The following is a 22,748-nucleotide window of genomic DNA, read 5'->3' on the forward strand; positions in this document are numbered from 1 at the left end:
ATTACTCTGGGCTACAAACTACAACATTATACATTATATTGTCATTTACAAGAAGATACACAGAAAAATTATTGTAGCTAGATGCTTTGTCTAGTAACATAGTAACAGAACTAGAATGGAAGAGAGAAGCTCTAGAGGAGAATAGTAGGAGCCGCTCTTTTCTTGGGCAGTGTGCTGTACTTTTTTGCTGCAAGGCTGCATGGGGGAGGAGCTGGATGTATGAAAGATACGCCGCAATAAATGCGGGGGTGTAAAATCGCGCGCGCTATGCGCGCGGCTCCATTTTTTTTTCTGTACTTTTGAGCACCCTCCTGCTTCAATCTCTAGAAACGCCCCTGACTGTGACAGTGTTTTCACATCCAGGTGAGTATAGACTAGTGTGTGTTTGTACTGGATAGCCTCAACACAACAAGGTAGTCGTTTAAATTGGCAGATTTTGATGTGTGTTTGTACTGGATAGCCTCAACACAACAAGGTAGAGTCGTTTAAATTGGCAGATTTTGATGTTAAAGTTTCGAGCAAAATCTAAGAAGCTTAAGAAGCTCGAACCTGCACGTTGGCCTAGTTCTACGCGCGGCTTTGATTCGAGGCTGTAGACTCATTAAACCTCAAATTATCGCCGAGGGTTTGCACTTCAGTGCTCTAGTTCACATGTAATTGATTGCCGATTGCTCAACACCATGCAATGGCAATTGGTTGGTTGTGCCTAAATCATTATGTGCCTTTGTACGGGTCTAGTGTTACCAACTGTGGACTTGGTTGCTACCAACTTCTCGCTACATAGCATTACTTGTGTATTTTGTTTGTAGAATAAAATTATTGTTGAGGTAGAGAGTTTGTACATGCATTCATTAATTTTAATGTGCATTTTCACAAAATACATACCTTAAGGTGACATATTTTCGCGTGTATTAATTTCTGCTATTTCTGCGAATGAGAGTAAAATCGCAAAAATTAGTACTCGCAAATAATTGGCCGCCCTCTTGTTTAATGTATCCAGATCGACATTTCACAAAAAATTATACCGCAAAATGTACAAAACTGTAAAAACGCAAACAAATCTACCTGTGAAAATATGTCACCTTAAGATGCCTCGAGGCGTAGCCGCAGGAGGGATAACGGTAAAGCTGTGTGTGTGTGTGTGTGTCTGTGTGTCTGTGTGTCTGTGTGTGTATTCCAGCAGTAACTGCTCAACGGTTGCAATGCGACGAAAACTAACAGCTTCTATAGGCTTCTAGCCACATTCTCTTGGATTTTGATTCGTGGATTAGCAAACTAAAGCTTCTTTCTCGAGTTATGGCTAGTTTGACTCACATTGAAGGCTGTTGCAGTCTCTTCAGAATCTTTCATAGCATCATCTGTTCGCACAAACTTTCTATTCAACATATGAGTTAGCCTTGCACTAAAGCGCTAGCTTTTTGTTAGCTACAAGACTCAGAAAATATCTGTTAAAACAGCTAGCTAGCAGTAGCCATTTGTGTCAACATAATAGTAAGTGCAAAGTCATGCGCTTTAATCAGCCTGTACTGGAGGAGACCAACAGATACGTCATAGATGGAACCCTTATAGACTTTACGGACAACTACAAGGATCTTGGAATACTAGTATCGAGCACACTAGATTGGTCTAATCATTATTCACTCATCTGCTCTAAAGCCTATGGGGCTCTAAACCTCATTAGAAGGACTGTCAATAGCAACACCCCCAACAAAAAGAACCTATATATCACACTAGTCCGCTCTCACCTGTCGTACTGTTCGCAACTATGGAGACCTCTACACTTTAAGAATGTAACCAAGCTGGAACAAGTGCAGAGAAGAGCAACTAAATATATTCTCTGGGACTATACTCCTCCAGTTACAAACAGAGGCTTATAACTCTAGGCATGCTACCCCTAATGTACTGGCTGGAGCTGAGGGATATCATGTTCCTAGTCAAACACCTAAAGCAGCCCCAAGATAATTTCAACATACGCGACCATGTTCGCTTTGTCACTACATCAACCAGGCTCGGTAGCAACCTAAAACTGTCACACAATTTCACCAGATTGAACAAAACACGACACTATTACTTCAATAGAGTAGTACGCCTTTGGAATGCAATGCCAAGCCTGGATCTGGAAATGCCGTACCGGAGAATAGAGAGACTCCTCTTCAATTTCTTTTGGGATTATTTCAATACAAATTTTGACCCAGACAAACTATGTACTTATCATGTCATTTGCCCTTGCTCCAATTGTATTATTTAAAAAATCCTTATTTGTAGTATAGTACGTACTCCAGCTATAGACTTTTAAGAAGTCAAAGACTGGCAGTGTGCTCTATTCCTTACTTATACTCAGTTCTTTATTCATTTTTGTTCAGCACTACTGAAAAGTTAATAATCTCTTTGGACACACCCCTTTAATTATTCCTGTGGATGTAATGCGCATGCGCGCTCATTCCCCATGTGTGAGAAAATAATATCCAGATCCAGATCCCCCTGGCAGAATCATCTTTGTCTTGAGGGCCTGGTAAGCCACAAAACACTACCATATAACAATATAGATAACAATATGCATGTACACAGGTCTTTTCTTCTTAGATATTATATACACTGAACTACAGATCCTGAAGAATCAATTTTCTTCTTTCTTGAGGTCCTGGTAAGCCACATAATACAATAAATAACAACAATAGATGCATGTAAATAATGTGTTCTTCTCAGTGACTTTATATAGATAAGCTAACTTTAATATAAAATTCATTATAGAAACTAATATAACACTCTAATACTTTTGAGCAAAAGCAAAAACATGGCGAGAGGCATTAGCACAGCGCCAGCTTGAACACTAGTTGGGTCCTTTTTTGAGTGACAATATTATTGAGTACCAATGTGCACTGTAAACCTATCTACAAAAATTCTACAGTTGATATAGTTAATTAGAAGACAATTGCAGTCCTGTGAACACATCTATAGCTATATCTTAGCTATCTATAGTGACGTTAATGCTTGTGCTGGATATCTTAGCTATTTATAGTGATGTTAATGCTTGTTGTGCTGGATCAACTGTGTACAGATGTATGACGTGATGGTTAGAGCATTTTTAACTCGAGGAGCGGGGCTGGTCTGTAGTCGCGTTCTGTAATTGGAGCCAGATCATCGATGTATGATAGCCTCAGCTGGTCAGGCCTCAAGTCGCTAGGGTCAGCTACCTCTCCGGTTCCATCTGCGTAAGTAGTTGGATCAACGTTATCTCTTTGCTGGACGTAATGGGCTACTTCAAATTGTTCCTCGTCATTGGCATTTGTTATGTGGTACATTGCTTGCTGGTTATTAGCTTGCCATTTTCTCAATGCATAGTTTTTCAAGTCAGTAAATTTTGAGCTTTTTAGTACGAACTTGTAGCTATGGTAGCAAATCATTACCACAAATAAGCTGAAAGCTACAGCCATTGAAATGTTTGCCAGAATCATTTGCTTTCCATTAGTGCCACTCACATAAGAAGTCCCACTTGCTAAAAAGGCCACATTTAGGAGGAAAAGTGTTTCAAGTGAATTTGTAAACCAGGTTTGGTAAATGGGATTGTTTAATAGTTTAAGACCAAGGAGTGCAAGAGCAAAAATGTCTGCGGATAGCACAGGGAAAAAAGTGTCTCTAGCGATAGCAGTTATTAGATTTTGACCAATCAAAGTAAAGAGGAGTAGTCCCACCCAGTAGCGATGTTTGGGAGTGAATGGAGCATGGTATGCGTCCATGAAGCCAGTGTACTTTGTGTTCTTGGTCCATTTCATGAGCTTCCAATTTGAACACCGAGGGAACCATTGTCCACAAAAGAGCAGTACAGTGAACATTCCACTTAGAATTAGGACTATGGCAGCAGCGACAAACTGAGGGATGTGACGAGGAGTGAAATATAGAATGTTGGCATTGTACAGCCAAACGGTTTGACGTGAACCTTGGGGATAGAGCAAGCTGGCTGACTGCAATGCAGCTATGATGAATCGTATGAGTTTGGAATAAGAGAGTAGAATAAGTGTGCCTAAAGCAGCAACTGGGTTTCTGTTGGAGAGAAGCTTTGAGAATGAGTCTGAGTACTTGCTTATAGTGATGATGAGAAACATCAGAAGAAACAAATAAGCTGGAAAGACAAGTTGAAGTAGCACCTTTGCTGTAGAGTCCAGTCCATTGTAAAAACATGTTTCAATTCCAAAATCAAGATTCACCCAAGATATGAATACCGTTAGAAAATTGTTTTGTGATAAGAATGTTGCTTTATTTGCTGCTAGTATGTTCGCGTAGAAGATTAATCCGTGAATATTTCCAGTTGCTATGGTGACATTTAGCAAAAGAATAAAAGCAACAAGCACTAGGCCTGCTAAAACAAATGGAATTATTAGGAAAAGAAAAACATTTGAACATTCCATACATTTTGAAGTAGCCAACACAAGACTCAATCCTCGTTCACATTCTCCACATAAGACACCACTTCGATTGTTGGCACACTGTCTGTCTATCTGTTGTGGGCTGCTGAGGCTAATGTTCAGTGGTTTCTCTACGCAGTAATCGAATGGACAGTCACTAATAACAAATTCTGTATCATTGGTACTATTGGTCGTTCCAATCCAAATGTTGCCTTCTAATTGAATAGCTTTATCTTCAGGGTAGCAGTGAAGTATTTGATGGGACTCTAACTTTTTGTCGCACTCACATAAGCAATGTATTTCTGACCGATGTGGTTGAAATCCAATGGGACATTTGCAGGGAAGAAAGGTCACGGAAAATGTTTGCTTTGAAATTCCCAAATTGAGGCATGGTCCATTAGCATAGATTTCCACTAGAGCAGAGCTGTCTTGTGAAAATACATTGTATTTCAATTCTGTGCACTCATTGCTAACTATCCTTTTTGTCTGCCCTTCCTTTAAACGACCAACTCCACTCGCTGTGATGACTGTACTGTGAACCGTTGCATTCACTGGGTTCCCGACTTGATCAACTGCAGAAAGATGTATCAAAAATTCTTCTCCTTTCCTTTTATAAATCATTGAAGATGCATTGTAGCTGTCACAGAATACCACTCTAACTGGTTCTGAAGATATTGTATTCCATGGAAACATGACTGATTCTTGTAGTCTATTGGCAACACCATTTATATCAACAAGTGCATTTGTTGTGCATCTATCAAGCAAGCCTCCATAGATTGCCGACCCAGATACAGCCGAGTTATTAGTAAAGAAAATATTTAAAGCGTTAAGTTTTTTTAAAAAAGGGGCACTGATAAAGCAACCTTGGATGATATACTCTTTATTTGGATCCTCTGACTGTTTTTTTCCTTGGCATTGATAGCTTCCTGTTGAATTATCAGCAATATAGATACCACCTCCTTGTAGAGCTGTGTTGCTAGTCACCTCTAAGTTGATGCTTGTCTCGTATTTTAGCTCAAATTTGTCCTTGAGCAGATATACTTTAGTGTTTCCCCCTAAGTATAGTCCACCACCTTTAAATCTGGCAATGTTCGAGCCAATACTGACTTTTGATTTAAAAATTTTCACTAGTGAAGATATTGCATATATACCGCCCCCGTTCTGACCGGCAAAGTTATTTGTAATCAAAATCTCTCCAACATTTGTCTCCAATTTGAATAAAATTGTACTCAAGTATGAACGTATAGCACCACCGAATGCTGCCACTCTGTTTCCAGTTATTTTAATTGGGGATAATATGGACAATGTGCTCTCCCTCACAAAAAATCCTCCTCTATTATTTGTGATTGCTATTTCCTCTGTGCTCTTGAAATATATGTCACATAGAACAGCTCCAATTGCCCCATACATGCTGTTTGTGAATGCTATTGATCCAGTAAAGTACATTTTACTGCTGGAACCGTAAAGGTAGCCAAGATTGTTCGTGAAATTAATATTGTTGATCGTCAAATCTGAATGTGTTACAAATATTTCCAAACCACTCACGTCAGCACGATTATCTATAAAACTAGTATTTTCGATATGGGACTTGCTGCTGTATTTTATGAAGACTGTGCCACCGTAATTTTTTCTGAAGTTACTGTTTTTGATCTCTATCGAGTTTGGTTGGATAGTGGATTCAGTGTAGACTGTCGATCCAATAAACACGTCATCTTTGAAAGCTTTGTTATCAGAAAATGTGCAATTGAAAACCGATAAATATTTGTTGTTCCATATTTCTATAGCTGATCCTGCACGAGCAGTGTTATCAGTGAAAGTGCTGTCAATAACATTAACGATGCTTCCATTCTGTATAGCGTAAATATAAATGGCTCCACCCACAATTTCAGCATCATTGTGTCTAAACTCACAGCCACTGATGTGTAACAACGCTACGATGTTTGCATTCATATCAATAGCACCAGCACCTTCATTGTTATCGTTGTATTCAAATGTGCAGTTGGTAATGTGCATATGGCATATGTCTGTATTGATTGTGATTGCACCATCATTACTCCTTAAAAACATACTATTTTTTATAGTTATTGCCACTTTGTGTTTATAAAAGTTTTTGAAATAGTCTTTGTTCTGAAATATATACAGAGCATTTTGGTAAAATGTGCTTCCTGTGATGAAGGTATAGCGGACATATCCAATCTGTAGATACCCATTATTGAATGTTAAGCTGTCTACTGAAAATTCATCCACATTAATTATTTTGATATATTTTCCGCGGAGATTAATCACAGTGTCGGTGTTGCAGTTATTGGTGCAGTATCTGATTGCTCTTACACTTTCAAAGGAACTAAGTATAAAATCTTGGTGGTCAGAGAGGTAGTGCAATCCGGGAAGAAAGTGCAGAGAAACATTACTCACGTTTCTCGGAATATCGAATGTCTCATTGCTAAATTTGCTAAGAGTGCTACATGGCTGTACCTTGTACTGGTGAAGGCACTGCTCAGGATCGATATCGAAATGCTGTGGCACAATGTAAAAATCAGTTGTATTGCCGACAGCCAATAATGTTGACATGATGAGCCCAAGAGAAGTAATCATGGCCATAGTTTGCCTGCATGCTTTGTGTCAGATTTATAAGTAAGTTAAAGTTGACATTGATAATTAAATGCACTTACCACACTTTGAGGCAGAATCTTATTCAGTGATTCATAAAACTTAGAACCTAGCAGTTTTTGTTCTTCTCTGAATGTACATTCACTGTTATTTGAATGTTAGGCAGCTTTTATAGTGATGTGTTATCATATCACTATAATGCGAAGATTTTTCCCAACCATAATGATTATAGTCTACATCCCCTGATAGTAAACTATTTTTTTATATACGTAACTTAAATCATGGGCATAATTCAAGGTATCTATGGGTAAACACACTCAAGTGTGATCTATAAGCACTGTTTAAAATTAGGCATGATTCTAATTACTTATCTTATAGGCTGGTAGGGTATTGGCATTGCATGGGCATGCATGCATGTAACATCCTAGCCTCGAATCCAATCGGCCTGGTCTCGAGGCTAGTAGCATCCTTGCTCTCTAGAATTAGTACGTGGCACAGAATATTTTAGAGGTTCTTACATCGGATTGCTAAAAAAGTCCCACACTATAATTGTATTGCTTTTTTGCATACATGTATGTGAATTCATGAATGCATAGGTTTTCATTGATGCATTGTACTGTTTATCAACGATTCATTAATACCGGTACATAACTTTCAATAATATTATGCTCATGCAGTGACACACATTACGTCCCTATAAATAACATGATTACTAGGTTTTCAAAGGTGTTTTGGATTATTAATTGACGAATTTTACTTGATGACTTCACTTTCACTAATATAACAATTTGTACTGAAAGCCAAAGAGTTTGTGGAGGGCTCTCTGCCTGAAGCCGAGGTGAAGGCGACAATGGACGACATGAAGCGGGAGATTAGTACCAGTGACGATGCTTCTGTTAAGGAAATTATTCAATCCTGTGTTTAGTATAATTATTATCCAACACTCACATCTGTCATTCGTTATTGCTCCTTGTGATACATGTTCTATACAATGTAGCTAATTTACTTGAGTCAACACAATTAAGCTTATATAACAGTTCTTTCGTCACATTACTTATTAACTATGCATGAATCACCACCCCCATACATAATTAGGCATTTGCCATTAATTGTTACCTCGTATGATGTATGCTCGCTACTAAATGTAGTTTATTAACAGTGTTCTTCAACCACTAATTAATATACGTTCAAAATTGGTTGAAGGAGTGCATGTAATTGTTGGCTATACCAGCTGTCTAAGCTGTACTGTGACATAATGCATAATGCTTATCATTGAGATGCATACTGACCAGTGATGTCTGTCCACATGATAAATCATTATTCTATTCTTGAATTCTTGAACAATAATTATGTCTATATTAATTATTATTCTCCTGATTATTCCCTATAGCCTCGTCGACTCCAGGCCGATTTGTCTCCAATTTAACCGGCGGCTATTCTCCAAAAATGTAATGAGACAAATTGACATAAACCAGCACTCAACTGACACAAGACATAATAATTATTAAATGTGATTCTCATTGCTGACTTGAATTGATCTATAATATTTACCTTAGCCATTTTTTTGGCCAAAAACGAACTGATACATTCACCAAAAATGGACATCGTTAGGTCCTGATAAATTATGCTTTTTTTTCACCCATTATTCTAAAAATGTGCCTATTATTCTCATAAAAAACCCGATTATTCTCATAATTATTATTCCCAAAATGTGACATAATAATTAGAGACAATATTAAGACGTAGACATACTCAACTGACACGTAGACATAATTTAATGAATATATAATGATTCTCAGTGTTATCTTGCTGACTTGAATTTATTCACCTTAAGCCATTTTTTGCCGTGAAAACGTATGAAAAAAAATGTAATGATCTTTATCAAAAATGAACTTTGTTGCCTATTATTCTCTTTAGACACCTATTATGCTAAAATTATTCTGAGCATAATTTATCGCCTATCACCGACACACAAGCTAGTCTAGTACATGCATGGAAACAATTCAATTTTTATGAGTGAGATTGAAAGCCATCATGTTCACATCATCCTAATCAATGCACGTTGCACGTATCTACAATAAATACGTAAATTAATATATACTAGCTGGCCTTTTCAGTCTTCAACTCTATGCTTTCAACAATACCCTCCACGATACACTCCATGCTCTCCTCACTGGGGACCTCTTCCTCTTGTTCATAATCGTTTCTCGTCTCTAGCATGGGCGTGGGGGCGGATGTATGTGCAGTTGGTAATGTGCATAATTATGGCACATGTTTGTTGATTGCACCATCACCATTGAAACTCCTTGAAAACATACTATTGTTGAGGTTATTGCCACTTTGTGGATACCAGAATACTTTTTGAACTTTTTTGGGCTCTGAAATAGAGCACTTTTGTTTGTAAAATGTGCTTCCCGTGATGAAAATATAGCGGACAAAATCAATATGTAGTATTGAATGGCTATCTACTGAAAATTCGTCCACAAGAATGATGATATTATTTCCGCGGAGATTAATCACAGTGTCAGTGTTGCAGTTATTGGTGCAGTATCTGATTGCTCTTACAATTTCAAAAGAACTAAGTATAAGATCTTGGTTGTCAAAGAGGTTGTGCAATCCGGGAAGGAAGTATACAGGGAAACATACTCACGTTACTCGGAATATCCGCTATCTCAGTGAGCCCCACCCTTTCTCCATCAGCCTTCCCGGTGTTTAGCTAGTCCCACTCATCTGTCCTGCGCTTGCCAACAAGTTTTTAGCTTCTTTTTGTCTGTTTATAGATCTTGTATATATAATCAGTTTATGGTAGTTAAACCCCACCCACGCAGATCTATATAAGCACTGCTTAAACATGAATCTAACATGCACTTATCTTATATGCTGTTAGGGTATTGATTGGGCATGCATGCATGTAATGTCCTTGCTCTCTAATAATGTTGAGGCACAGAATAGTTTAGCCTCGTTCGGTACATTGGATAGCCAATCTATCAATTGGAATGGTTTTCATTAATAACCTAGCTTATACTATTGTCTCTAGTTGTAACACACATGTATGTGAAACTTTGGGAGTTTATCAAAATAATGAATGCATAGGTTTTCATTGATGTATTGTACTGTTTATCAACGATTCATTAATACTAGTACATAACTTTCAGTATTAAATCAATAATGTAGTGACACATTAACGTCCCTATAAATAACATGATTACCAAGTGTTCAATGGTGTTTTGAATTGACGGATTTTTACTTGATGACTTCTTCATAAGTTGCTGTTACCATAATTATGCAGGCGGTGATGAGGAACCAGCTGCCAAGCGTAGTCGCTCGGAGAGGGTGGAGGGAGAGAGACTAATACAACAATTTGTACTGAAAGCCCAAGAGCTTGTGGAGGGCTCTCTGCCTGAAGCCGTAGTGAGGGCGACAATGGAGGACATGAAGCGGGAGATTAGTACCAGTGACAATGCTTATGTTAAGGCAGTCATTCAATCCTGTGTTTAGTATAAATTATTATCCAACACTCATGCACATTTGTCATTCGTTATTATCCCTTTATAGTAATGCCCTAAAGTAACTAGTGTTCAAGCTGGCGCTGTGCTAATGCCTCTCGCCATGATTTGCTTTCGCTCAAAAGTATAGAAGAGAAAGTATAGAAGAGGAAAAAGTGTATAAAATAATCTGTCTAAAACTGACTTGCAATTGTATAATTATGGTATCATTGTTGTGTTTTGTGGCTGCTTATACCAGGACCTCAAGGATCTAGGAAGCAACAAAGAAGAAGATTTTGTTTTCAATTAATTATAAGCGGAAGTGCATAATTATTTCATAAAGTTAGCTTATCTATATAAAGTCACTGAGAAGAAAAGACTTATTACATGCATCTATTGTTGTATTATGTGGCTTTAATACCAGGACCTCAAGAAAGAAGAAAATTGGATCTGTAGTTCATGCAGTGTATAATTATAATATTTAAGAAGAAAAGACTTGTGTACATGCATATTGTTATCTATAGTAGTGTTTTGTGGCTTACCAGGCCCTCAAGTAAAATATGATTCTGCCAGGAGGATCTGGATCTGGGGAATGAGCGCGCATGCGCATTACATCCATAGGAATAATTAAAGGGTGTGTCCAAAGAGATCAATTTCACAAATGGCTACTGCTAGCTAGCTGTTTTAACAGGTATTTTCTGAGTCTCAGGGGCGGATCCAGGGGTGATTTTGAGGGGCTGAAGCCCCCCCCTTTTGAAAAAACTACCATGTGTTGTAGTCTGACTCTACAATAATTTTGCCACCAATTATGCATCTGTAGACTCACTTGAAATCACTTGAGAGATGCTAGACAACAGCTACTAGGAGTATAAAGGATCTAGGGTAGCTAGCTGGACGTACCTAGCTAGCTAGCTAGCTGTACGTACGTATGTACATCTGATCAGTACAGTATCACCATAGTATTAAAAGTAAGTGCAGAGGTCAACGTATTCTACTCATTAATATGAAAGTTCAAAGGTCAAATCTTGCAAAAATCACCTCTGGCGAGGCTGCCCTCGTACGGGGCTTTGCCCCTTTCTAGCTAGCCCCCCCCTTTTGTTTTTCCTGGATCCGCCCCTGAGTCTTGTAGCTAACAAAAAGCTAGCGCTTTAGTGCAAGGCTAACTCATATGTTGAATAGAAAGTTTGTGCGAACAGATGATGCTATGAAAGATTCTGAAGAGACTGCAACAGCCTTCAATGTGAGTCAAACTAGCCATAACTCGAGAAAGAAGCTTTAGTTTGCTAATCCACAAATCAAAATCCAAGAGAACGTGGCTAGAAGCCTATAGAAGCTGTTAGTTTTCGTCGCATTGCAACCGTTGAGCAGTTACAGCTGGAACAGACACACAGACACACAGACACACACACACAGTCAGCTTTACCGTATCCCTCGTGCGGCTACGCCTCGAGGCATAATTACATTTGCATGTACTTGAGTCATTATGCTGAGTCAACACAAGTATAACAGTTCTTATCAACTATGCATGAATCATCACCCATAATATATAATTGCCATTCATTGTTACCCTTTATGCTCGCTAATATATAGCTTATTTATACTTTACATGCATGCGCGGGGTTATTCACAATCAACAATTATTGGTTGGTATTAGAGTGTATAAAAATTCCCTGGATTCAGTTTCAATTAATTTTTATGAAAGCTTAGAACGAGACCTTTCAAATTGTCAGGATAAAAGTGTTTGCCAATTTGGCCATTATTATAGATGTGTAGCTTCCCTTGAATCCCTTCCCAACTTATCGATGATCACCATGCATGCAGGCAATCAGCCTTGGTTGCCGTCCGTATAATGATACTTTATCTCTCAAACAATAATATGAGCTTTGAAGTTTAATATTATATGGCAGCTGAAAGAGTCCCCGACTCCCCGACTCATTTATTAAAAGGGGGTTGTAGTTTAACATCTTTCCACAGCCAAAGTCCTGAAAACTTAGAAAGAAAACTTTAATTCGAATTTATTTTGTGATTTTAAAATCCAACATTTCTTTGGGGCCATAAATTTGAAATTTTTCATTTCGGCCATAGACTAGACCACAGGCTAGCCTGGGCCAACTCTCAGTGAATCACACTCGCTCCATTGCATGCTGTTGCTCAAACTTATTGAGGCAACTCAGTGTATTAATTTATGTGCACGTCGTTTGAGTGCATGTCCATGTTTTAGTTATCTATCCCATGGCCAGCCACTAAAATCTGATCTTTTTGCCTATTTGCTACCCATTTCCATGCATGAGTTGACACCACTGGCCGACGATGTCACCACAGTAACTACTCGTCATGTGACGTCATCACAGCGGAGGGTGCTCTCACGCTGCTCTATAGAACAAGAGTGGTGTGTGTGATCGAAAGCAGATGAGCTGGAGTTAGCCATGAACAAAGTAACAGATGGTGAGTAGACTGCATCACGATATCAGTGCCCAATGTCGTGGTGGAATTTACTGTTTGTGCTAGATTAGGTCCCTCCTTTATAGTATAGCTTTGGTGTACTTGCAATATTGATTGCTGATTGCTGATTGTTCATATCAACACCATGCAATTATTATCGAGCTCTATAGAGTTTGTACATGCAGTCATTTAACGTGCAATTTCAAAATTTAACCCTTTCCCCGCTTTAGCCGACTATAGTCGGCATGGCTACTGATAAATTTCAAAAAATCGTTGTGCACGCTGTGTTGGAGCTATGCGCACGCTGCAGGTACCAGCACATGCGCATTGAGCTGCTCTTCCTCGTGGTATTTTTAATATTTTGCTTCGAGGTACGGTTCGATCAGAATTGTCGAAAGAAAAGTGACCGTTTTATAATTGCTACAAGATCTTCGTAGTACAACCTCAGGGAGGTTCTAGGGAAGCTAGAGAGTGAGAATATAGATGCCTATGGCCTTGTAGAGTGAGAGGACAGTGACTGGGATCATAGCTAGGTAGGAAGCTTCCTTTCAGAGGTCAAGCTAAAAAGAAAGAGCCTGAGAATCCTGAGGAAGACGCACTTGAGGTGGACCATCTTCCTGAACCTGGTAAGTCACTATAGAGTAGCATTTGTAGTCTTGATAGCTTCACTATAGGTTTGTTTAGGCTAGTTAGTACAACAGTGGACATCATGAGCCACCATTAAACTTATAAACCTGTGTGTAGGTGAAGAAAATATTTCCCGGGAAAAGGGTGTCTGCCGATAGAACCTCAAATACAAGTTTCTGCAGATCCTGATTGAGTCCTGAGTCAGCCATGTCACCGTGAGAACATTCTGAACACTTATATCATGTGTTCAGTCACTTCGTAACATCACACAATATTGTTTGTGTACATAATTATAAATTTTTGTTAACAATTGTTATTTGTGGGGTGGTGGTTGGTTGCTAGGCAACAATGATGATTCCATGAATGCGACAGGTCCGGTTCTACCTGTGGAACTTTGTTACAAGTGTTTTTAATATACGGTTCATGAGTTATAAATTTTTTAAACAAAATATGCGAATATTCACTTTTAATTAAAGCAGGGAAAGGGTTAATACATAGCTTAATGTTGGGCTCTTCTTTTTAGAGTGACAATAATTATTGAGTGCCAATGTGCACTGGAAACTGTAGACTACGTCTATATAGCTATACTTGTTGTGCTGGATCAACTGTGTACAGATGTATGTGATGGCTGGAGCATTCTTAACTGGAGGAGCGGGGCTGGTCTGTAATCGTGTTCTGTAATAGGAGCCAGCTAGGTCATCCATGTATGATAGCCTCAGCTGGTCAGGCCTCGTGGTTGGGTTGGTGATGGGAGAAGCCTTGTGACTAGATCAGAGTCAGCTATTTTTCTGGCTCCATCTGCATAAGTAGTTGTATCAACGTTATCTTTTTCCTGGACGTAATCGGCTACTTCAAATTGTTCCTCGTCATTGGCATTTGTTATGTGGTACATTGCTTGCTGGTTATTAGCTTGCCATTTTCTTAATGCATAGTTTTCCATTTTGAGCTATTTAGCAAACTTTTGAGTAAAGACCGCGGGATAAAGTAACCTTTGAACCCTAAACTTTTATTCATCGCTCGATGAATGACCTACCATCGCTGGATGTATAGAGTTGCATCCCTGGATAAATATGTAAATTGCTGTATAAATATTTGTCCTCCCAGCATTTTTTTGTGACGCGTGTAGTGTTAAAACACCACATAATTGTTCATATTTTTCCCGTCCTCAGACCTAGTGAGGTGTCGTCCTGGATAAATATGTAAATCGCTGTATAAATATAGAGTTACGTATACATCACTCAATGATTGTAATACATGCATCGCTCGATAAAATACCGCCTGCAACTGGATTAATGATCAACAATTTTAAAACAAACAGCTAACCATAATTATGGCCTAACTCTAAGTTTAACGGCAGCTGAAAGAGTCCCCGAACCTTTGATTAAAAGGGGGTTGTAGTTTTACATCTTTCCACAGCCAAAGTCCGAAAACTTAGAAAGAAACCTTTCAAATTGTGAGTTTAAATCCAGTTGGGGCCATAATTTGTAATTTTGGCCATGGACCATGTGCTATATGATGGGTTCGGGTTACCCCCTGGGCCAACTCTCAGTAAATCACACTCGCTACATTGCGTGCTGTTGCTCAAACTTATTGAGGCAACTCGGTGTATTAAATTATGTGCACATTTGAGTGGATCGTGCAATGTTACAATTTACTTATAATTATCTACCCCATGGCCAGCCACTAAAATCGAGCGTATTTGTTACCCATTTCCATGTATGAGTTGACATCACTGGCCGACGATATCACCATGGTAACTACTCGTCATGTGACAGTCATCACAACGGAGGGTGCTCTCACGCTGCTTTATAAAACCAAGAGGGGTGTGTGCCATCAAAGCTTTGGTGTCCATGTGGCAGAAATAGTGTAGTTCCCTCAAGGCATCATCGACGCTGCACGGAGGAAAGTAGATGAGCTGGAGTTAGCCATGAACATAGGAACAGATGGTGAGTGGACTGCATTACAATATCGATCACAGTGCCCAATGTCGTGGTGGAATAGGTGTAATAGATCTAGCTAATACAGTGTTCTGCTCCCTCCTTTATAGCAGCTTTGGTGTATCTACATGTATGCCTCAGTTTGCATAATAATAGTTGAGTGATGCCTAAGTCATAATTATGTTAGTTCTGAAATATCAATTTTTTGTCTGATGATTGATGATTAACCCGTGGCACCACAGGTATAGTAATCGGTCAGTCTGACTGTCTGTCTGTCGTTCTGTGTATTCTGAGTCTACTCACCTGGATGTGATAGCACTGTGACAGTATTATCGCATCCAAGTGAGTAGGCTAGTGTATGTTTGTACTGGATAGTCTTAACACAACAAGGTAGTACCGTGTACCGGGACATTTTCGTTTTGCGTTTTTCAAGGGGGCAGAGCAGTAACGTGAAAATTAAAACCGGGATAAACTCCCACGCATCGGTATTTTCACAAGCAAAGCTATTGGTGGGTGTGGTGTTCTGGCATTAAAACGCGAATATTAGATCCCACGAACATTTCTGCTGAGGGCTCTGGAGCCAAATAGCGAAAATGTACACCACCGAAAATTTCCTGCTATATGGTAGTTTAAATTGGCAGATTTTGATGTTAACGTTTCGTTGTCGAATAAAAGCGAGCAAAAGCTAAAAAGCTCGAACCTGCACGTCGGCCTAGTTGTACACGCGGCTTTGATTCGAGGCTGTAGACTCACTAAACCTTAAATTAACGCCGAGGGTTTGCACTTCAGTGCTCTAGTTCATACATGTTGAACACATGCAATGGTAATTGGTTGGTTGTGCTTAAATCATTATGTACCTGTGTACGGGCCTCATGTTACCAACTGTGGACTTTGTTGCTACCAAAATCTTGCTACATAATTATAGCATTGCTTGTGTGTTTTGTTTGTAGGATATTGTCAAGCTAGAGAGGTTGTACGTACATACTCTCTAGCTTGACAATATCAAGTGCATTTTCACAAAATTCATAGCTATTATTGAGTGCCAATGTGCACTGTAAACCTATCTAAAAACTACAGTTGATATAGGTCCTGCTAACACATCTATAGCTATAGCTATCTATAGTGACGTCAATGCTTGTTGTGCTGGATCAACTGTGTACAGATGTATGACGTGATGGTTGGAGCATTTTTAACTCGAGGAGCGGGGCTGGTCTGTAGTCGCGTTCTGTAATTGGAGCCAGGTCATCAATGTATGACAGCCTCAGCTGGTCGGACCTCAAGCGACTAGGGCCAGCTACCTCTCTGGTTCCATCTGCGTAAGTAGTTGGATCAACGTTATCTCTTTGCTGGACGTAATCGGCTACTTCAAATTGTTCCTCGTCATTGGCATTTGTTATGTGGTACATGGCGGCTTGCGGGTTGTTAGCTTGCCATTTTCTCAATGCATAGTTTTTCAAGTCAGTAAATTTTGAGCTTTTTAGTACGAACTTGTAGCTATGGTAACAAATCATTACCACAAATAAGCTGAAAGCTACGGCCATTGAAATGTTTGCCAGAATCATTTGCTTTCCATTAGTGCCACTCACATAAGAAGTCCCACTCGCTAAAAAGGCCACATTTAAGAGGAAGAGTTTCAAGTGAATTTGTAAACCAGGTTTGGTAAATGGGATTGTTTAATAGTTTAAGACCAAGTAGTCCAAGAGCAAAACTTTCTGCTGATAGCACAGGGAGAAAAGTGTTTCTAGCGATAGCAGTTATTAGATTTTGACCAATCATAGTAAAGAGGAGTAGTCCCACCCAGTAGCGATGTTTGGGAGTGAATGGAGCATGGTATGCGTCCATGAAGCCAGTGTACTTTGTGTTCTTAGTCCATTTCATGAGCTTCCAATTTGAACACCGAGGTAACCATTGTCCAAAAAAGAGCAGTACAGTGAACAATCCACTTAGAATTAGGATTATGGCAGCAGCGACAAACTGAGGGATGTGACGAGGAGTGAAGTATTGAATGTTGGCATTGTACAGCCACATGGTTTGATGTGAACCTTCGGGATAGAGCAAGCTGACCGACTGCAATGCAGCTATGATGAATCGTATGAGTTTGGAATAAGAGAGTAGAATAAGTGTGCCTAAAGCAGCAACTGGGTTTCTGTTGGAGAGAAGCTTTGAGAATGAGTCTGAGTACTTGCTTATAGTGATGATGAGAAACATCAGAAGAAACAAATAAGCTGGAAAGACAAGTTGAAGTAGCACCTTTGCTGTAGAGTCCATTCCATCGTAAAAACAAGTTTCTATTCCAAAATCAAGATTCACCCAAGATATGAATATTGTTAGAAAATTGTTTTGTGATAAGAATGTTGCTTTATTTGCTGCTAATACGTTAGCGTAGAAGATAAATCCGTGAATATTTCCAGTTGCTATGGTGACATTTAGCAAAAGAATAAAAGCAACAAGCGCTAAGCCTGCTAAAACAAATGGAATGATTAGGAAAAGGAAAACATTTGAGCATTCCATACATTTTGAAGTAGCCAATACAAGGCTCAATCCTCGTTCACATTCTCCACACAAGACACCACTTCGATTGTAGGCACACTGTTTGTCTATCTGTTGCGGGCTGCTGAGGCTAATGTTCAGTGATTTCTCTACGCAGTAATCGAATGGACAGTCACTAATAACAAATCCTGTATCATTGGTACTATTGGCTGTTCCAATCCAAATGTTACCTTCTAATTGAATAGTTTTATCTTCATGGTAGCAGTGAAGTATCTGATGGGACTCTAAGTTTTTGTCGCACTCACATAAGCAAAATATTTCTGACCGATGTGGTTGAAATCCAATGGGACATATGCAGGGAAGAAAGGTCACGGAAAATGTTTGCTTTGAAATTCCCAAATTGAGACATGGTCCATCAGCATAGATTTCTACTAGAGCAGAGCTGTCTTGTGAAAATACATTGTATTTCAATTCTGTGCACTCATTGCTAACTATCCTTTTTGTCTGCCCTTCCTTTAAACGACCAACTCCACTCGCCGTGATGACTGTACTGTAAACCGTTGCATTCACTGGGTTCCCGATTTGGTCAACTGCAGAAAGATGTATCGAAAATTCTTCTCCTTTCCTTTTATAAATCATTGAAGAAGCATTGTAGCTGTCACAGAAAACCACTCTAACAGGTTCTGAAGATATTGATAAATATCCTGGAAACATGACTGTCTCTTGGATGTATTGTAGTCTATTGGCAACACCATTTATTTTAGCAAGTGCAGTTGTTCTGCATCTATCAAGCAAGCCTCCATAGATTGCCGACCCAGATACAGCTGAATTATTAGTAATGAAAGTATTTACGATGTTATGTTTTTCTGAGAAAGGGGCAACAATAAAACAATCTGGGACGACATATTCTTCATCTGGATCTTCTGATTGTTTTCTTCCTTGGCAGTGATACCCCCCTGTTGAATGATCAGCAATATAGATACCACCTCCTTGTAGAGCTGTGTTGCCAGTCACCTCTAAGTTGATGCTTGATATGTAATTTAGCTCATATTTTAGCTCGTGTTTGGCCTTGAGCAGATGTATCTTAGTGCTTCCCCCTAAGTATAGTCCACCACCTTTAAATCTGGCAATGTTTGAGCTAATGCTGACGTTTGAGTTTGAAATTTTCACTAGTGAAGATATTGCATATATACCGCCCCCGTTCTGACCGGCAAAGTTATTTGTAATCAAACTCTCTCCAACTCCTGTCTCCGATTTGAATACAATTGTACTCAGGTCTGAATATATAGCACCACCAAATGCTTTCACTGTATTTTCAGTTATTTTAATTGGGGACAGTATGGACACTGTGCTCTCCGTCACATATAATCCTCCTCCAGTATTATTTGTGATTGCTATCTCCTCTGTGCTGTTAAAATATATGTCACATAGAACAGCTGCAATTGTTCCAAATGTGTTGTTTGTGAATGCTACTGATCCAGTGAAGTACATTTCACTGCTGGAACAGAGGAGGTAGCCAACATTGTTTGTGAAATTAATATTGTTTATCGTCAAATCTGAATGTGCTACAAGAATTTCCAAACCACTCACGTCAGCATGATTATCTATGAAGCTAGTGTTTTCAATATGGGACTTGCCGCTATATTTTATGAAAACTAAACCACCGTAATTCTTTCTGAAGTTACTGTTTTTGATAACTACTGAGCTCGGCTGGATATGGGATTCAGTGTAGATTGTCGATCTAGCAAACATGTCATCATTGAAAGCTTTGTTCTCAGAAAAGGTGCCATTGAAAACCGATAAATATTTGCTGTTAAGTATTTCTATAGCTGATCCTTCACGAGCAACATTATCAGTGAAAGTGCTGTCAATAACAATAACGATGCTTCCATTCTGTATAGCGTAAATAAAAATGGATCCACCCACAAGTTTAGCGCGATTGTGTCTAAACTCACAGCCATTAATGTGTACAAATGCTGTGACGCTTGCTCTCACTGCAATAGCACCACCACCTTCACTGTCATAGTTGTATTCAAATGTGCAGTTGGTAATGTTCATATGGCATATGTTTGTATTGATTTTGATTGCACCATCATTAGTGAAACTCCTTGAAAATGCACTATTGATGATGGTTATTGCCACTTTGTGTTCATTGATACCAGAAAACTTTTTGAACATTTTTTCGCTCTGAAATAGAGTACTTCGGGAAAATGTGCTTTCCGTGATGAAAATATAGCGGACAAAATCAATATGTAGATACCCATTATTGAATGTTAAGCTATCTACTGAAAATTCGTCCACAAGAATGATGATATTGTTTCCGCAAAGATTAATCACAGTGTCGGTGTTGCAGTTATTGGTGCAGTATCTGATTGCTCTTACACTTTCAAAAGAACTAAGTATAAGATCTTGGTTGTCAGAGAGGTTGTGCAATCCGGGAAGGAAGTGCAGAGAAACATTACTCACATTACTCGGAATATCTGCTATCTCGTTGCTAAATTGGTTAAGAGTGCTACATGGCTGTACCTTGTACTGGTGAAGGCACTGCTCAGGATCAATATCGAAATGCTGTGGCACAATGTAAAAATCAGTTGTATTGCCAATGGCCAACAATGTTGACATGATGAGCCCAAGAGAAATAATCCTGTCCATAATTTGCCTGCTTGTGACACATTTATAAAGTTGACATTGATATAGTTAAATTTAACACCTACCGCACTTTGAGGCTGACTCTTATTCAGTGTTTCAGCCACGAACTTAGAACTTAGCAGCAGTTTATTTGTTCTTCTCTGATTGTATTTGTTTGTTCTTTCAGTGTTGTGAAAAGAATTGTACACCGATTAACGTTAGGCAGCTATTATAGTGACAATGTCATTATCACTGTGATGCGAACATTTTCCCAACCTTCCTCATAATGAATTTTAGGTATTATACATCCCGATAGTAAACTAGGTATAAACACACTCAAGTGGGATCTAAGGCATATTTTTAACCCTCTATCTTAGGCTGGTAGGGTATTGGGTATGCATGTAACATCCTTGCTCTCTGAGATTAAGTATTTTTCTGGCACAGAATATTTTAGCCTCGTTCCTAGGTGGGAGTTTCTTATATATATATACATAATAATTATAGGCAAACAATTGGAATGGAAAGTACAACACTATATAATTGTACAGCTTTCTTGCACACTATATGATTGTATACATAGTCCTTCTAGTTTTACAAACTGATTGATGCAGTCATTGTACTGTTTATAACGATCCATTAATACATAATGATCATGCATATACTCTGCAGTTACACACATTACGTCCATGTTTACCAGGTCTTCAAAAGTGTTTGAATTATTAAATTGACGGATTTTTACTTGCTGACTTTATAAGTTGCTGTTACTATACAAGCAGGTGGTGATAAGGAACCAGCTGCAAAGCGCAGTCGCTCAGAGAGGGTGGAGGGAGAGAGACTGATACAATTTGTATTGAAAGCCAAGGAGCTTGTGGAGGGCTCTCTGCCTGAAGTCGACAATGGACGACATGAAGCGGGAGATTAGTACCAGTGACAATACTTATGTTAAGGAAATTATTCAATCCTGTGTTTAGTATAATTATTATCCAACACTCACATCTGTCATTCGTTATTGCTCCTTGTGATACATGTTCTATACAATGTAGCTAATTTACTTGAGTCCACACAAGCTTAGATCATGTTTGTCATAAATACTGCAATCTGATTGGTTAGAGGAAATGTTCTATCCAATTTAGAAAATCATGTACTTCAATAGAAAATCATGTACTTCAATAGAAAATCATGTAGCAAAGATTTGATCAAGATAAGATAATAATCATAATAAACGTACATAATAATAATAATAATAAGCAATACTTGACGTCAATGAGTGTTTCTTTGGTATTGTTTCCTTTCTTGCTTGTTCTACTTCTTTACTTGACTTTGGGGGAACGAATTTTCTTGCTTTCTTTGCCACTGGAGCAGTAAGTAGGTTCTCACTGGCTATGGAGGAGAGCAAATAGTCTACGAACCTTCGTCTTGCAGGTCAGAGAGAGCAGAGAGCAGATAGGAAGGTGGGGCTGGTTGCTGCAGCAGATATGGAGGTGGGGCTGGTTGCTGCAAAGACAGAGCTGGAGGTGTGGCTGGTTTGGAAGGAAGCAGGGAAGGGTGGGCTGGGTTTCAGTAGTTCGAAACCGTGTAATAGGGGAACTCAAGAAAGCGTTCGGCACAGGAGGAGGCTCAGAATCCATTGTTTGTGCGTTCAAACCATTGTTGTCAGGCGTATGAGCGTTGTTGCTATGATCTAAAATGCTTAGACACTGTTTAGGAAGTTTCCACGTGATTTAGAAGCCCTCAGGGCTAGTAGAACCCTCACTGCGTTCGGGATTCTACAGAACGCCCTTTGGGCTTCTAAATCACGTAGAAACTTCCTAAACAGTGTCTAACTATTATTTATATAACAGTTCTTTCGTCACATTAATTATTAACCATGCATGAATCACCACCCACATACACACAGTGCATTTGCCATTCATTGTTACTCCTTATGATGTATGCTCGCTATTAAATTTATACATGTAGTTCATTAATTACAGTGTTCTTCAACCATTAATTAATATACGGTCAAATGATATTAAAATTGGTTGAAGGAGTATCATTATAATCACCGACTAGGCCCTAGCTAATAAATCATTATTCTATTCTTTAATTCTTGAAAAATTGTGTCTATATTAATTATTATTCTCCTG

The 22,748-nt window shown here is 38.9% G+C and overlaps 1 protein-coding gene and 1 long non-coding RNA gene across 3 annotated transcripts; one reads left to right on the plus strand and one right to left on the minus strand.

Annotated features, from left to right (window-relative positions):
* Positions 1–2,901: 2,901 nt before the first annotated feature.
* LOC135350471 (uncharacterized) lies at positions 2,902–7,160 on the minus strand. Its single transcript, XM_064549277.1, has 2 exons — positions 7,076–7,160; positions 2,902–7,018 (listed from the first exon to the last, which is right to left on the minus strand). Exon 2 carries the CDS (start codon positions 7,002–7,004, stop codon positions 3,075–3,077), a length of 3,930 nt encoding a protein of 1,309 aa, XP_064405347.1. The 5' UTR covers positions 7,005–7,018; positions 7,076–7,160; the 3' UTR covers positions 2,902–3,074.
* Positions 7,161–11,594: 4,434 nt separating this feature from the next.
* Positions 11,595–22,439, plus strand: LOC135349679 (uncharacterized). Of its 2 annotated transcripts, none has more exons than XR_010398974.1 (3): positions 11,595–13,566; positions 13,685–15,513; positions 21,399–22,439. It is a non-coding gene; the product is annotated as an uncharacterized LOC135349679 (long non-coding RNA). The 2 variants fall into 2 exon arrangements; XR_010398973.1 differs by having other exon boundaries at positions 21,396–22,438.
* The last annotated feature ends 309 nt before the right edge of the window (positions 22,440–22,748 follow it).

This window comes from Halichondria panicea, chromosome 16, assembly GCF_963675165.1.
Source record: "Halichondria panicea chromosome 16, odHalPani1.1, whole genome shotgun sequence".
NCBI lineage: Eukaryota > Metazoa > Porifera > Demospongiae > Suberitida > Halichondriidae > Halichondria > Halichondria panicea.

Bases quoted from the DNA above. Each gene is read 5' to 3' on its own strand.
- LOC135350471 (XM_064549277.1), bottom strand. From the start codon at position 7,004: ATGGCCATGATTACTTCTCTTGGGCTCATCATGTCAACATTATTGGCT.